The sequence below is a fragment of the Hippocampus bargibanti genome, linkage group LG14 (genome assembly GCF_051943395.1).
Source record: "Hippocampus bargibanti isolate YZ-2025 linkage group LG14, ASM5194339v1, whole genome shotgun sequence".
In the NCBI taxonomy this organism is placed as follows: Eukaryota; Metazoa; Chordata; class Actinopteri; order Syngnathiformes; family Syngnathidae; genus Hippocampus; species Hippocampus bargibanti.
The window spans coordinates 20769244-20785327 of record NC_142747.1 but is presented as its reverse complement, the minus strand read 5'-3'; the positions used below and the strand labels follow the sequence as shown (position 1 = coordinate 20785327).

The window sequence follows — 16084 nt, the reverse complement described above, 5'->3', positions numbered from 1 at the left end:
CAATGGCACCCTCTAGTGGACGTGGAGTAACTTCACATCCCACTCGCAGCTCATTGAGTCAAACGTAGCACTACTGAATAATAATAATAATAATAATAATAATAATAATAATAATAATAATAATAATAATAATAATACATTTCATTTATAAGCGCCTTTCAAAACTCTCATGGTCACTTTAAAGTCACAGGATATGTTTTTTTTCTGTGGGTGAGCAGTGGTAGCCACACGCGCCAGCGTTCACTCAACCTGGAAGTAACTCAAATAGATAGAAAGCTAGCTAGCTAATACATAGCTAATATATAACTAATAGATAGCTAGCTAGATAGCCAGCCAGCTAATAGATAGCCAGGCAGATAGCTAGCTTGGTAGATAGCTGATAGATAGACAGCCAGCTAGCTAGATAGATAGCTAATAGACAGAAAAATAGATAGCTATCTCGGTAGCCAGCTAGATAGCCAGCTAGGATAGCTATAAAGCTAGCATACACATGATGTCATGAGAACCATTCAACTACAGGTAAGATCTGATTTATGACCGACTCGACTTACGACCACCGGCACTTACTAACCAATCATAGTTTGCGAAAACGCTGACGACGTTGCGAGCACCTTCGAGAAGGCCTTGGGTGGGTTAAAGGAACGGTACTACTGAAGGCCTAGGAGTGACGTACACGGACGGCCCCGCCGCTGCTGCCCAATGCAAATAGTTGCGCAAATTCCGTACCTGCCCTGGTTGATGTTGACGCTGTTGACTTTGTCAGCACATATGGCCATCTTGGTCAAGGTCTCAATCACGTGCTCACTTTGGAGAACAACATCTCCCTGTGGAATTTAAACCCAAATAGGAATATGTCATGTTTAGCCCAGCGCTAGCTCGCGCACGCTACCTTCTGTTTGTTGTCGTCACTGGGCACGTGCAGAACAAACAGGCCATCGCTGAGGGAGCTGACGGAGATCCCTACGCAGGAAAGTTTCAATGTGAACAAGCGGCCGGCCAAAGATAACCGATCATTTGACAGCTGACCTCTGACCTTTCAGTGCGTCGTAATCAATGCGTTGCTTGATTTTGGCATCTTCCACAATAATAGCACAGTTGGTGGTCAGGAGGAGCTGGCGTGGACGGGCCTTGTAGCCTTTCCTGTCGTATTTGGTGACGGGAACGGCGTACTGGAGAGAGGAGGGGCGGACTTCAAGGACAACCGACACCATTTTTTGGTTTACGAACTGATATCAGAAAAATGTTTTAGAGCATCAAAAATAGCCAAAACACGCAGGCTGATATTTTTAGTCAAATGCAAAACGCCAACAAAAATGACTTCAAGTGTCCCAAAACTACTTCAAAATGACGGCGGAGATGCCGAGTTTCAGAAGGTCCCGCCCCCTTGTCCGTGATGTCACGCCAGGATACTCCTTCACAAACTGCCTTGCTCCAGAATCAAAACAATGGCTTCAGAGAGTTCAGATTCGGAAAAAGATGCTTTCTTGTTCCTCAACCAGTTATGAATATGATTCAAATAGTTCTGAAGAGGAAAGCATACATGTTTGCAATCGATTAAAGGAGTCCTCCCATATCAATTCCAGCCGTCAATGACAGCAATGTAGCGTCCCAGAAAATGCACAAGATGGCGCCCAAGCTGCATTGGAAATGGGCTGATTTGTCTGCTGGGAATTTGTGTCAGCTTAATAATAATAACAATAATAATACATTTCATTTGTAAGCGCCTTTCAAAACTCTGAAGATCCCTTTACAATCACAGGATCAGTTTTTCTGCGGGTGAGCAGCGGCAACCACATGCTACACCTACTATGCGTGTTATCGCAATTGGCTGCGACACACGATTGATTCACCATTGCGTTATTTATGTTTTTTCCTTCTAATTTCGCCATCAACACGGTGTTTTCTGATGAAAAAAAATACCCAAAATGCATTGTGTGTGGCATTCTCGGTCAGGGGCGTTCCGGATGTGACATCACGTCAGGAATCGTCACCAACTCGAAAACAAGACCTCCTGAATATTCAGCGTGAGTCTTGAAAGGTAAAATATAGCTTTAATATGCGCTGGAATCTTTGTCAAATACGCTCAGTAGAAGTCATTTGAAGTCATTTTACAAATTATGGACGCAACTTGTCCGGTGGTGTCGGTTGTCCTTAAAAAAAATGAAGTCACTCGCGAGGTGACTGGACTTGGACTTGGACTACTAACCTTCAACTTTTCATTTCCAAAACTCTGCAGGACCTTGGGGTTTATGTTCTCACCATCTGAGCAGAATTGACGAGTCAGCACTTGACGCGCGTAATACATTTGAAACTTAATAATAATAATAATAATACATTTGATTTCTATGCGCCTTTCAAAAAACTCTCAAGGTCACTTTACAGTCACAGGATAAGTTTTTCTGTGGGTGAGCGGCGGCAGCCACACGTGCCAGGGTTCACTCAACCCCGAAGTAACTCAAATAGGTAGAAAGCTAGATGGATATCAAATAAATAGATAATAGATAGCCAGATAGCCAACAGCTAGACACCTTACAGCCAGCCAGCTAGACAGCTAATAGCAAGCCAGCTAGCTAATGGATAGCTCATAAATAGCTAATAGATAGCCAGATAGCCAACAGCTAGCCATTTTAATGCCAGCCAGCTAGATAGCTAACAGCTAGCTAGTTAGCTAATAGATAGCTAATAAATAGCTAATAGATAGCCAGATAGCCAACAGCTAGCCGGCCAACAGTCAGCCAGACAGCTAATAGCTAGCGAGTTAGATAGCGAATAGCTAGCCACTCAAATAGCCAAAAATATATGTGCAGAGAGCGCACGCACATATGTGCCTGTGCGAGTTATTTGTGGAGTTTGATTGATTGGATATTTTAACCTTGCAGTCTACACTCTGCCTTTGAACTATCAAAGTTGAAACGAGTCCAAATCTCACTTTTTTCTATCCATTTTCTCACCTTTTGGCCACCGGGGGGCGTTATCAAAAATACACAATAGATGTAATGATGATGATAATAATAATAATAATAATTACATGACACCTACCCAATCGAGTACTGACAAATAACTTGGGTACGCTTTGTGGGTAGTTGTCTTTCTTGTCCTTAAAGATGTCACTAGCGATTAGCTTCTGCTCCATCTAGCCATGCAGGAATGGAAAAATAAATGGGTGGATGAAATATTGGCGAACACGGAGTGGACAGCTGACTCAATAAGCAGCACCTGGTGTTTCCATTCCGGGCTGATCTTCTTGCAGTAGATCCACACCATGTTCTGCATGCAGAGTTTGCGCAAATGTTCCGAAGCCTAAAAAGACACATAGTGGTGTCAAAGGTCAAAAAAAAAAAAAAAAAAAAAAACTTGCAACATTTAACCCATTCGCTGCCATTCCCGATATTTATTCGGGAATTGAAAAGTGTGATGTGCAGCGCCATTCCCGAATTTGTTGGGTTTTTTTTTTTCTTGCTTGGGTGCTGATAAAGCGCTAGTCAGACCGCTGGCAATGTTAAATCCCTTCCACGAGGGGGCAGCATTTGCTTTTTGTCCATGTAAACACTGTGTTACAGCCACAGCTGTTATTAAATCAATATGTACGTCTTATATTGTATTTTGTACAGCCACCCCCATTTCAAGATCAGATAACTCCAGACCCATGTAACTGAGGAATTAACTCTTTTTTTTTTGTTTATGAAAGAAGAGTGATAGAGATTAGACAGAATAAGAAGTTATCATATTTAAAAGTTTCATGCTGTTATATGCTTAGTCAACACTTGTGACTTAATACACAATTGAAGCACAGAGAAGCTGGGGTCAATCTGAGGTCAACAGACACAGCAAGTTAAACTGTCATCTTCATCTAGGAGATCTGGCCTGGCACAGAATTTAGGACTTGGGATACTTGGGATTTACCACCGAAGCAATTTAGGACTTGAAACTCCTTCACAGGAAGAGCTCATTAGCCAGGTTACAAATTTATCAGCTCATGGAAAAGACGATGTTTTATTGCTTCCAGCTGTTGGTGCTCAGAACGTCCAGAGGCGTGATATTATAATCAAGAAAACTATGTTTTACTAATGTATCACTTTAATTTGCATGTACTCTCAATAAATAGCTTGAATTCAGACGTATGTCATGGATGACTACGTTTCCTGCCGGCAGTAAAAGACAATCTTTCTGGTTCTGAGAGTCTATATAGGTTTGTGATGCAATTCCTACCTCTTTAAGAGCTGCTGGTGGCGTTGGCCATCTTTTATCCAGAACGTTCTTTGGCAGGTTCCTGCGCAAGTTCATGAGGAAGGAGTAGCGCACGTAATCCAGGAAGTACTCGTTCTCCGGACAGCGTTCCTTGTGGTGGTAAATGAAGCCTTTGACGAATCTGTGTGGGATGAAACAAAATGGCAATACAGTTACGGTTCCCATTTGATTTGAGCATCGGCACGGCTAACGCTAGCTCAAAACTCACATTTTAAAGTGGCATTTCAGAAACGAATAAGGACTAAGCTATAACAGCTCGTAAGTCGAAAAACTGCAAGTTGGGGAAGTCGGTTGTACAGTAAGTGAAGGTGGCGCTGTACAAATATTTGCTTTGGCTTGAGGAAGTACTTTCTAGTGTGTGTGTGTGTGTGTGTACCTGCGAATGGTGTCAGCAGCTTGCCGTCTGCGTTTGGCCCTGCGCCGGGCTAAGATACCCCTCCACCACGCCTGGATGGCAATAGCTGATAAAACGCCATTTTTTTGAACAGGGGTTCAATCAATAATTCATGTGCAAATTCCATCAAGTGTCGATGGACTCTTCCTTACCTGAAGTTCGAAGTTTCTGGTACTTGGACCTCTGGCTGTAGCCCCTCCATCCTGCCTGCAACATGATTGCTGTGGGAAGGAAGATGGCAAAAAAAGAGGACAGATTCCTTTTGAGATGGAGTACCGTATTTTCTGGTGTATGAGGTGCAGTGGAGTTTAAGGCACAGCCCCAATCAGTGGTTTATTGTCAATTTTTTTCCCCCATATATAAGGTGCAACGGACTATAAGGCGCGCCTTCAATGAATGAAAAAACAATTAAAAATATAATATATATCTCTATATATCTACATCTAAATGTATATCTATATCTCTATCAATACATCTACATCTATATTTCTATATATCTATATTTTTATATACAGTATATCTATATATCTATATCATCTCTATCTATAGCCCTATCTCTATATCTATATCCCGAAATATATGTATATATTTATATAGAGTATATGTATATGCATATATCTCTCTATATGTATATTTCTATCTATCTCTATCTCTACATGTCTATATATCTACTGTAAATATTTATATATCTATCTATATATCTCTATATGTATATGCAGTGTATAGGAAAATCTTTCAAGACCATCAATATTGCGCTTACCAAGACTATGTTTCCTGGTCTCCAGAGCCTCTTCCGTGGCAAATAAGGTCTTGGGGAAACGGATGAAAATTTTGGATCTGCAACATGGCAAAGTATATTCATATTCATAATGAGACCAATCTGAGCATTTTGTTTTTCCTCGTCTGCAAACGCTGCGTCTTTAATAATGACCTGCCCAGCTTGTAGTCTTCAGGTTTGTATCCCAAATGCTTGACCAACATGGCAACTCCGTCAGAGAGTTTGCCCTTCCAGTTTGGCCAAGTCTCTGGGCACAGGGACTTGTATCTAAAATCAACAGCACAAATTATGCAATGTCAAATTGTTATACTGTATATGTACATACCAGTGATACCACAACAGAGAAGCTTTCATTTAACAGACAGGATGATTTCTAAGTCAATATGTGTGAATTCCCCCGACCCCTGCCCGTCTCAGCATGATGTGGGGACAGAGCTTTCAGCTGCTCCGCCCCCGAACTCACTTCCTCGCAACATTGGTAACATCGATTCTCTTCCCACCTTCAAATCCCATCTCAAAAGCCACCTATTTATAATTGCATTTTCTAGTTAGCTAGTTAGCATTAGCTAGTTAGCTAACTGTCTAGCTGGTTATCTATTAGCTAGCTAGCTTTTGTATCTATTTGAGTTGCTTCCGGGTTGAGTGTATGCTGGCGCGTGTGGCTGCCGCTGCTCACCCGCAGAAAAACCGATCCTGTGACTGTAAAGTGACCTTGAGAGTTTTGAAAGGCGCTTACAAATTAAATGTATTATTATTATTATTATTATTATTATTAGCTATTAGCTATCTATTAGCGGTCTAGCTGGCTGGCGAGCTATCTAGCTCGCTATCTTTTAGCTATCTATTATTAGTCTGGCTGGTTGGCTAGCTATCTAGCTAGCTATCTATTAGCTATCTATTAGTGGTCTGGTTGGCTGGCTAGCTATCTGTAAAGTGACCTTGAGAGTTTTGAAAGGCGCTTAGAAATGAAATGGATTCTTCTTCTTCTTATTATTATTATTATTATTATTATTATTATTATAAAGGGAAAAAAACAACATTCCAAGTGTCGATGGACTCTTCCTTACCTGAAGTTCGAAGTTTCTGGTACTTGGACCTCTGGCTGTAGCCCCTCCATCCTGCCTGCAACATGATTGCTGTGGGAAGGAAGATGGCAAAAAAAGAGGACAGATTCCTTTTGAGATGGAGTACCGTATTTTCGGGTGTATGAGGTGCAGTGGAGTTTAAGGCACAGCCCCAATCAATGGTTTATTGTCATTTTTTTTTTCCCCATATATAAGGTGCAACGGACTATAAGGCGCGCCTTCAATGAATGAAAAAACAATTAAAAATATAATATATATATCTATATCTACATCTAAATGTATATCTATATCTCTATCAATACATCTATATCTATATTTCTATATATCTATATCTATCTATATTTTTATATACAGTATATCTATATCATCTCTATCTATATCCCGAAATATATGTATATATTTATATAGAGTATATCTATATGCATATATCTCTCTATATGTATATTTCTGTCTATATATCTACTGTAAATATCTATATATCTATCTATATATCTCTATATGTATATGCAGTGTATAGAAAAATCTTTCAAGACCATCAATATTGCGCTTACCAAGACTATGTTTCCTGGTCTCCAGAGCCTCTTCCGTGGCAAATAAGGTCTTGGGGAAACGGATGAAAATTTTGGATCTGCAACATGGCAAAGTATATTCATATTCATAATGAGACCAATCTGAGCATTTTGTTTTTCCTCGTCTGCAAACGCTGCGTCTTTAATAATGACCTGCCCAGCTTGTAGTCTTCAGGTTTGTATCCCAAATGCTTGACCAACATGGCAACTCCGTCAGAGAGTTTGCCCTTCCAGTTTGGCCAAGTCTCTGGGCACAGGGACTTGTATCTAAAATCAACAGCACAAATTATGCAATGTCAAATTGTTATACTGTATATGTACATACCAGTGATACCACAACAGAGAAGCTTTCATTTAACAGACAGGATGATTTCTAAGTCAATATGTGTGAATTCCCCCGACCCCTGCCCGTCTCAGCATGATGTGGGGACAGAGCTTTCAGCTGCTCCGCCCCCGAACTCACTTCCTCGCAACATTGGTAACATCGATTCTCTTCCCACCTTCAAATCCCATCTCAAAAGCCACCTATTTATAATTGCATTTTCTAGTTAGCTAGTTAGCATTAGCTAGTTAGCTAACTGTCTAGCTGGTTATCTATTAGCTAGCTAGCTTTTGTATCTATTTGAGTTGCTTCCGGGTTGAGTGTATGCTGGCGCGTGTGGCTGCCGCTGCTCACCCGCAGAAAAACCGATCCTGTGACTGTAAAGTGACCTTGAGAGTTTTGAAAGGCGCTTACAAATTAAATGTATTATTATTATTATTATTATTATTATTATTATTAGCTATTAGCTATCTATTAGCGGTCTAGCTGGCTGGCGAGCTATCTAGCTCGCTATCTTTTAGCTATCTATTATTGGTCTGGCTGGTTGGCTAGCTATCTAGATAGCTATCTACTAGCTATCTATTAGTGGTCTGGTTGGCTGGCTAGCTATCTGTAAAGTGACCTTGAGAGTTTTGAAAGGCGCTTAGAAATGAAATGGATTCTTCTTCTTCTTATTATTATTATTATTATTATTATTATTATAAAAGGGAAAAAAACAACATTCACCTTTGCAGGAAGACCTCATAGCGTCGTCTATAAGCAAAGCCGGCTCGCCTCACCCTTAGATTTTCCATTAATCCCAGATATTTGACCTGATGACGGATCAAAACATCGTCAAAGCGACCTGAGAACAAGAAGAGGGGGGAGGGGGGGGGGTTGAGTTAGGTCACAAGAGCCTGAGAAAAATGCAAAACCCGCCGGAAAAGAATGAACAATCAAAAATCAGCAGGAGGAGTAACAAAGGGAAACTGTCGAGTAACAAAAGGACAAGTGTAAAGGGCTAACAAAAGATATCACAGTATACTAACGACCATATGGGGAGTTGACTGCGCGGCCGGTGACATAGTCAACAACACAGTGTTGTGCTTTGGAATGACCATCAAAAGGATTAAAAATAAAAATACAACAACAACAACTACAGCAACAAAAACAACAACAACAAAACTACAACCAAAAAGCTACAACCAAAAACAAAAGTCAAAAACAAACTAAAAAATACGACACAATACGATATGACAAGATACGACACGACACGATACGGCATGATATGGCACAATACTACACTATAAGCCACAATACGACACTATAAGCCATGATACGTCACGAAACGGCCCAATACGACACAATACGATAAAACATGACACGATATGATACTCTAAGCCACGATACGGCACGATACGACATGACACGATATGACACGATACTACACTATAAGCCACAATACGACAAGGCACGATACAGCACAACACCACACTATAAGCCACAATACAACCACATACGACAAGATACGTCACGATACGGTAAGATACGACAAGAAACGGCATGACACGCCACGACACGCCAAGATACAACAAGATATGACACGATATGACACAGTCCGACACGACATGATAAAATAAGATACGATAAATGAGCTTGTTGACCCCCAAAATGTCCCATGAAAATCAAAAAATGAACTAAAAGATCCCATTTCCTACTTGCTTGCTTGGAGTCATTGGGCTTGATGCAGCGAACATACGACGGTTCCTTGGACATGAGGATCTCCATGAGTTTGGCCAGACTGGCCTTGAACTGGGTCGCTGCCTGGAAAGGCAAAGGAAAACAAACAACGGATCAGGACGGCAGATCCAATCCAGTGTGAAATGTGACCAGAGATGAAAATGGATGCTGGATGAGGAGGAGGGATGACAATTGGTGACGGACAAGGGGAGATGCTTCCGTGACGGAACACTGTTCAAGAAGCTGTGTGGGTGTAAAGCCATTCCACAGTGAGTGGGAGCCAGCAAACTGCCCACTCAATACCGAGGGAAACCTTTGTGCTTGTTTTGCGCTGGTGTGAAAAAGTATGACAATGAGTTTTGTAATAATAATGCATTTCAGCCAGAGACCGTGACACCGGCGCTGCAAGAAGGAGAGGTACCGCCACTCGTTCTTCCCGACTGCTGTCAGGCTTCTTAATAATCACATGTGAATTAAAAAAACAAAATAAAAACAAACCTGACGCTTGTACAGCCACCTTATGTTGACTCGATACAGTTTCATATATTAAATATGCTTTTTTTATACGTGCACTATGTACAGTTCTTGATGAAACATTTTTTGCACAGTTCTTGTAGTAGACGTGTACATTCCACCATGATGTCCCTGATCCACTGCTTTCATCTAGAACTGCTTCATGTCACAAAGAGGGTACAAAAAGTGCTGAAGAATGAATGACTTCCTGTGTTTTTGTGTTGTCATATTATTTGTTGTTATTATTATTATTATTATTATTATTATTATTATTATTATTATTATTATTATTATTATCACTTATTCCTTTCCTTTTCCTTCCATCACTTTGGAGTAGCTGGAAAAGGTTATTATTATTATTATTATTATTATTATTATTATTATTATTTATTATCAAATAGATAGAAAACTAGTTAGCTAGCTAATAGCCAGCCAACTAGATAACAAGCTAGCTAGCTAATAGATAGCTAATAGATAGCTAGCTAGATAACAAGCTCAACCCGGAAGTAACTCAAATAAATCGAAAGCTAGCTAGCTTGCTAGCTAATAGCCAGCTACAATATTTGGCTATTTGGCCTTCATTTTCATGTTTTTTTTTGTTTGTTTTGTTTTGGTAGAGGGAAACTTCATAGGAAATTTCTGACAAATTAGCATGGATGTGATTTCTCACCGTGTCTGGACGTTTCTTGTCACTCAGCTCGTCCCTGTCGAAGCACTGGTTGAGGATCTTGTTCTCCGACATGCACATCACCTTCAAACGCAAATGCAATTAGAATTCACCAAATCAGACGCAAAGCAGTGAATTAAAATAGTCTCACCTCTTTCAAGTTCCTGAAGAGCAAATCGTTGTTCTTGTCCAGAAAACCTAAAGACAGAATTCAAACTATGATTGACTAGTCACATGATATGCTAGTCACTCGCCAATCATAGTGTCACTAGCCGCTAGGTGATAAGAGCATACTGGCCAGAGCTAGCACACTTCATGTGTAGTGAGCTGCATAAGCAAATATATTTTTGTGTTGATTTAATAGTGGTTTTGTCAACCCACAATGGCTAAAGGAGGAGAAAAAAATGGATTTGGTTGCAGATTTACTGTTCAAGCCATTTTCAAGACGGACTTTTCAAGAAAAAAATGGACAGCTCTGAAGCTCGCAAAAATAGCAAATAATATTGCAATTTTATGAGGTTATCATAAATCCACACGTTCATAGTAAGGTAGCCAGCTAATAGATAGCAAATGGAGAGCAAATAGCTAGCTAGCTAGACAGTATTTACTAAGTTTCTCCAAATTACAAGTTATTTTCTGGCCAACGACACCCTCTAGTGGACGTCTAGTAATATCACACCCACACTCGCAGCAGCGGATTGATTCAGACGTAGCACTACTGAAGGCCTAGGAGTGACATGCACGGCCTGCCACTGCTCACCTATTTAAATCGCATTTTCAGTGTAGATTAATATTTATAATTTTCAGCTGTGGTTTTATTGCTCTTGTCTTTGTGACTGTAAAATGTCCTTGAGAGTTCTGAAAGGAGCTTATAAATATATTACTATTACTATTATTATTATTATTATTATTATTATTATTATTATTATTATTATTATTGTTATTATTATTATTATTATTATTATTATGAAAATGGTGTTGGTTGTCCTTTAAATGTTTGTGAACTTTGCACGTACCATTAACATTGTAGTTGACTTCGCCGGCGTAATGCAGCAGTCGGAATTCATCACGACCCATTATCTTCCGCGTCTTGCCATCAGCGAGTTTATGCCTGCGAGGGAAATACATACATAGGTCCATCAACGTACATTCAACAAAATAAATGCCTTAAAGAACAACCGACACCATTTTTTTGTTTCCTAACTGACATTAGAAAAATGTTATTATAGCATCTAAAATACCCAAAACACGCAGGCTGGTATTTTTAGTCAAACGCAAAACACCAATAAAAATGAACTTAAAATGTGCTAAAACTGCAAAAAAATGAGCTGCAAATGGGGGATTTTCAGAAAGTCCCGCCCCCTTGTTGGTGACGTCACGCCAGGCTACTTCTTCACAAACTGCCTTGCTCCAGAATCAAAACAATGGCTTCAGAGAGTTCAGATTGGGAGAAGATGCTTTCTTGTGACTCATCCAGTGATGAATATGATTCAAATAGTTCTGAGCATAAATGTTTGCAATCGATTAAAGAAGTCCTCCCATGTCAATTCGAGCCGTCAGGACTCCAATGTAGCGTCCCAGAAAATGCACAAGATGGCGCCCAAGCTCTGTTGGAACTGGGCTGATTTGTCTGCTGGGAATTTCTGTCAACTAGTAACCAATAGTAGTTTTGGTGCAACACACAACGATTCACCAGCGCGTTATTTATGTGTTCTAATTTCGCCATCAACACGAAGCTTTCAGACCAAACAAAGTACCCAAAATGCATTGTGTGTCGCTTTCTCGGTCAGGGGCCTTCCTGACGTGATGTCATCAACTCGAAAACAAGACTTCCTGAATATTCAGCGCCAGTCTTAAAAGGTAAAATGGAATCTTTGTAAAATACACTCAGTAGAAGTGATTTGAAGTGATTTTATAAATTATGGACACAACTTGTCCAGAGGTGTCGGTTGTCGTTTAACTGCCGGCAGGGGACGAAGCCAATCATGACCGACGGCCAACTTCTGCAGCCCTCTGCAAGCTATTTATTGAGAGTACAGGTAACATCCGACTTACGACCGAACTCCGTTTCGACCCCAGGTCGTAAGTCGAAATGATGGTAAGTCGAAATGGTCCTAAGTCGAAATACATTCAAAATTTTTAATAGAATAAGCTAAATGACGCTCAAACTTTCAGCAGTTTCCGGCGGATCGCGGAAAAGCCCGAACTACTCTCGACGACGACTTTGGAAGGCACCGAAATAAATGCAAGGTGAGCATCTATTAGCGACTGTATCTATCAGCTAGTGAGCTAGCATTCTATCTATTTGAGTTACTTCCGGGTTGAGTGAACGCTGGGGCATGTGACTGTAGTGAAGCGTAAATATGGAAAAAGCGCGGAGAGTCCAGATTGTAGGAGTAGAACTGACGTGACAAAATGTGGATGACCTCCCACGGTGTTCTCCAGCTTCTCTAGGAAGGTGAAGTCGCTCGCATCTCCCGGTCTTAGACATTCTTCATCCTGGAGTGGGATCGGGAAAGCAAAAAAAAAGGGATCAAAAAGCAATCCCATAAAAGTGAAAGGGAAATAATTACCCTTGAATCTTGATCAAAAACAAAACATAACCTTGAAAGAGGTCATGAAGCAGCTGTGAATTCCTCACCAGAATGGATATGATGCCTTTAAATTTCTCCTCCACCAGGTCACAGATGATTTTGTTGTTAAAGTACTGCACCGGTTCCCACTAAAAACAAGAAAATACATTGTTGAGAGATTATTGTAAAAAATAAATGTCGTTCATCCAACGTAAATGCAGGCAGAGAAAGCAACTTATGCCAGGTCAGGTGACAATTACAGTGGGACCTCAGTTTACGAACACCTTGCCTTACTAACTTTTCGGTTTACGAACGTTATATTTATGAAAATGTAACCTTGGCATACGCACTACTTCTCGGGATACACGCGGAGGAAGAACACCAAACCACAAGACCGAACTGCGTCACAGCCGGCCTACCTTTCCAAACCCCCTTTCTCTGAGTGCACACGTCGTTCGTCTTCAAGGATTTATCACAGATACTTTTGCTGTTATGGGACCGAAAAAGACCCCACCATAGGCTCGTGTTCAGCCGAAGAAGACACAAAACAAAATTACAGTCGAGGAGAAGAAGGAGATCATTGAGAAACACAAACGAGGTGTGCATTTTTCTGACTTAACGGCCCAGTAGCAATATGCTAAGTCCACCATTGCTACCATCCTTCGCAACAAAGAAGCTATTAAAGGTGTTTCCGTGCTGTCAAAGCAACGGTCTCGGGCAATAGAAGAGGTTGAAAAACGTCTGTTAATTTGGATTAACGAAAAGCAGCTAGCCGGCGACAGCGTGAATAAAGCAATTATATCCGAGAAAGCACGGCAAATCCACTCTGATATCGTCATGCGGCAACCTGGAAGTGTGCCGATTTATGGATGATTTTAAAGCTAGCAACGGATGGTTCGAGAACTTTAAGTGCCGTACCGGGATTCACTGCGTTACTCGTCATGGTGAGTTCGGACAGTAAAGCTGCCGAAGCCTACAAGGGATCATTCCTCGATTTGAATGACGAAATGTGTGTGTGTGTGTGTGTGTGTGTGTGTGTGTGCGCTTTTATGAGTAAAATGGGACTGACCGTGATGCCCTCGGCTTCGTATTCCTCCTGCTCTGACTTGAGGGTAAGCTCGATGAAAAGCTGCTGTAATTTTTCATTACAGTAGTTGATGCAGAATTGCTCAAAGCTGCAAACACAACAGCGCCATCAACTCAAAGGGTGAAAGGTCATTTCATTATTATTATTTTTTTTTAAGCAGTGAAAGTATGCACATTCAACTACGTCTGTTAATGTCCAGAACTGGTATTTGATATAGTGTGACGTATATAGGTTACAGTGGTGATGAACGTCATTCACAGTAGGTTAAAAGTTATCATTTAAAGGACAACCGACACCATTTTTTTGTTTGCTGACATCAGAAAGACGTTTTATAGCATCTAAAATACCCAAAACACACAGATATTTTTAGTCAAATGCAAAACACCTATAAAAATGACTTAGTGTCCCAAAACTGCCACAAAATGAGCTCAAAACTGGGGAGATTCAGAAGGTCCCGCCCCCTTGTTCGTGACGTCACACCAGGATACTCCTTCACAAACTGCCTTGCTCCAGAATCAAAACAATAGCTTCAGAGAGTTCAGATTGGGAGAAGATGCTTTCTTGTTACTCATCCAGTTATGAATATGATTCAAATAGTTCTGAAGAGGAAAGCATACATGTTTGCAATCGTTTCAAGAAGTCCTTCCGTTTCATTTTGAGGCGTCTGGACAGAAATGTAGCTCCCCGAAAATGCACAAGATGGCGCCCAAGCTGCATTGGGCTGATTTGTCTGCTGAGAACTTGTGTCAACTAGTATCAAATAGTAGTCTTGTGCTCCGTATCATTGGCTATTAACGTTGTCTTTTTGAGACAGGTGCTATTTTTTGTTATTACCTGTTGTGCTGGAAGACTTCAAAGCCATAAATGTCCAGTAGCCCGATGACAGAATAGTGCTTATAAGAGTCATCCTGTGAAAAACACAACGGGCAAGTTGATTCCAAGAGCATATTTCGCATCCAAGACAATTTCAAGTGCTTGAAACAAAACGTTAAAAAACATGACAGGGACTGTTAGACATCCCTCCCCTCCCCCCCCCCAAAAAAATACTAACCGAATGTAAAATAAACAGCTCCAGACACACATACACATACACACACACACACACACACACACACACACACACACACACACACACACACACACACACACACACACACACACACACACACACACACACACACACATATATATATATATATATATATATATATATATATATGTGTGTGTGTGTGTGTGTGTATGGACATATACGTATATAAACGTATATACGAATATACACATATATACACATATATACACGTATATTTACGTGCATATATATGTAATGTATATACAGTATGCTTAGAAATGACATTATTATTCTATATTTTTTTATACTAATGCTTTTGTGTTGGCTTTCAAATAATGTCCACAAGGTGGCGCTGTGGTCATATAAAAAAATTAAAAAATAAATAACAATAAAAAAATGAAATAAATCGGCAGTGCTCAGTCAAGCGACAATAGCGCGAGTGCAATTTCAGGGTGTTTTGTGCTCACCGTGTAAGCCAGTGATGTGTTGATTTTATTGACGAGCCAAGTGAAAGTGCGTCCATACACTGCTTTGGACAAAGCATCCCGAGCTGAGGAGGCTTGTTCTAGGTTGAGAGGGCTGATCAGCTGTTGAGGGAAAAAAAGGTATATGCATATATATGTATTTACACAAAAAAAGGACATTAGAAATGTCTACGCTGAGTGTGCATCTAATCCTACCTCCTCTCCCTTGGCGCTAATCTTCTTGTGCGTGAGTGCCTCCGTCAGCACGGCCCCGTTGACCCCTAACAACTGCAGAGATGAAGAACAACATGAGCAGGTGCAACAGCGAGTCACTCACATTGAATGTCTTTATTCAATGTATCTGGAAGAAAATCAAGTGCGCCTTATACATTGGAAAATATTGGCTCAGATAAAACGCATTTCGATCTCTTTCTCCGAGTGTCAACAAAGTGGCCTCCGGCAACGTTTGACTTACCCTGGCCAAGTATTTGATTTGCGTGTCGGAAGCGATGCAGGCAATGCCGTCCTCGCCGCCATACTGAACATTCCCCAAGTGAAGAACGCTGGCGATGATGTTCAATAACTCCTGCACGGAT

The 16084-nt window shown here is 40.7% G+C and overlaps 1 protein-coding gene across 1 annotated transcript in view; it reads right to left on the bottom strand.

The window, feature by feature from the left end:
- LOC148888820 (unconventional myosin-Ic-like) overlaps positions 1–16084 on the bottom strand; it is a 33961-nt gene that overhangs the window by 1993 nt on the left and 15884 nt on the right. The window contains exons 9-31 of the mRNA XM_089014446.1: positions 15964–16074; positions 15705–15776; positions 15492–15611; positions 14790–14863; positions 13938–14043; positions 12937–13017; positions 12703–12794; positions 11312–11406; positions 10447–10493; positions 10299–10379; positions 9094–9199; positions 8123–8240; positions 7228–7341; positions 7057–7133; positions 6488–6556; positions 4625–4709; positions 4210–4369; positions 3217–3300; positions 3040–3133; positions 2207–2262; positions 1034–1169; positions 890–960; positions 727–824 (exon numbers count right to left, since the gene is read on the bottom strand). Coding sequence (XP_088870572.1) covers positions 727–824; positions 890–960; positions 1034–1169; positions 2207–2262; positions 3040–3133; positions 3217–3300; positions 4210–4369; positions 4625–4709; positions 6488–6556; positions 7057–7133; positions 7228–7341; positions 8123–8240; positions 9094–9199; positions 10299–10379; positions 10447–10493; positions 11312–11406; positions 12703–12794; positions 12937–13017; positions 13938–14043; positions 14790–14863; positions 15492–15611; positions 15705–15776; positions 15964–16074 — 2147 coding nt within the window. The remainder of the gene's footprint in view (positions 1–726; positions 825–889; positions 961–1033; positions 1170–2206; positions 2263–3039; positions 3134–3216; positions 3301–4209; positions 4370–4624; positions 4710–6487; positions 6557–7056; positions 7134–7227; positions 7342–8122; positions 8241–9093; positions 9200–10298; positions 10380–10446; positions 10494–11311; positions 11407–12702; positions 12795–12936; positions 13018–13937; positions 14044–14789; positions 14864–15491; positions 15612–15704; positions 15777–15963; positions 16075–16084) is intronic.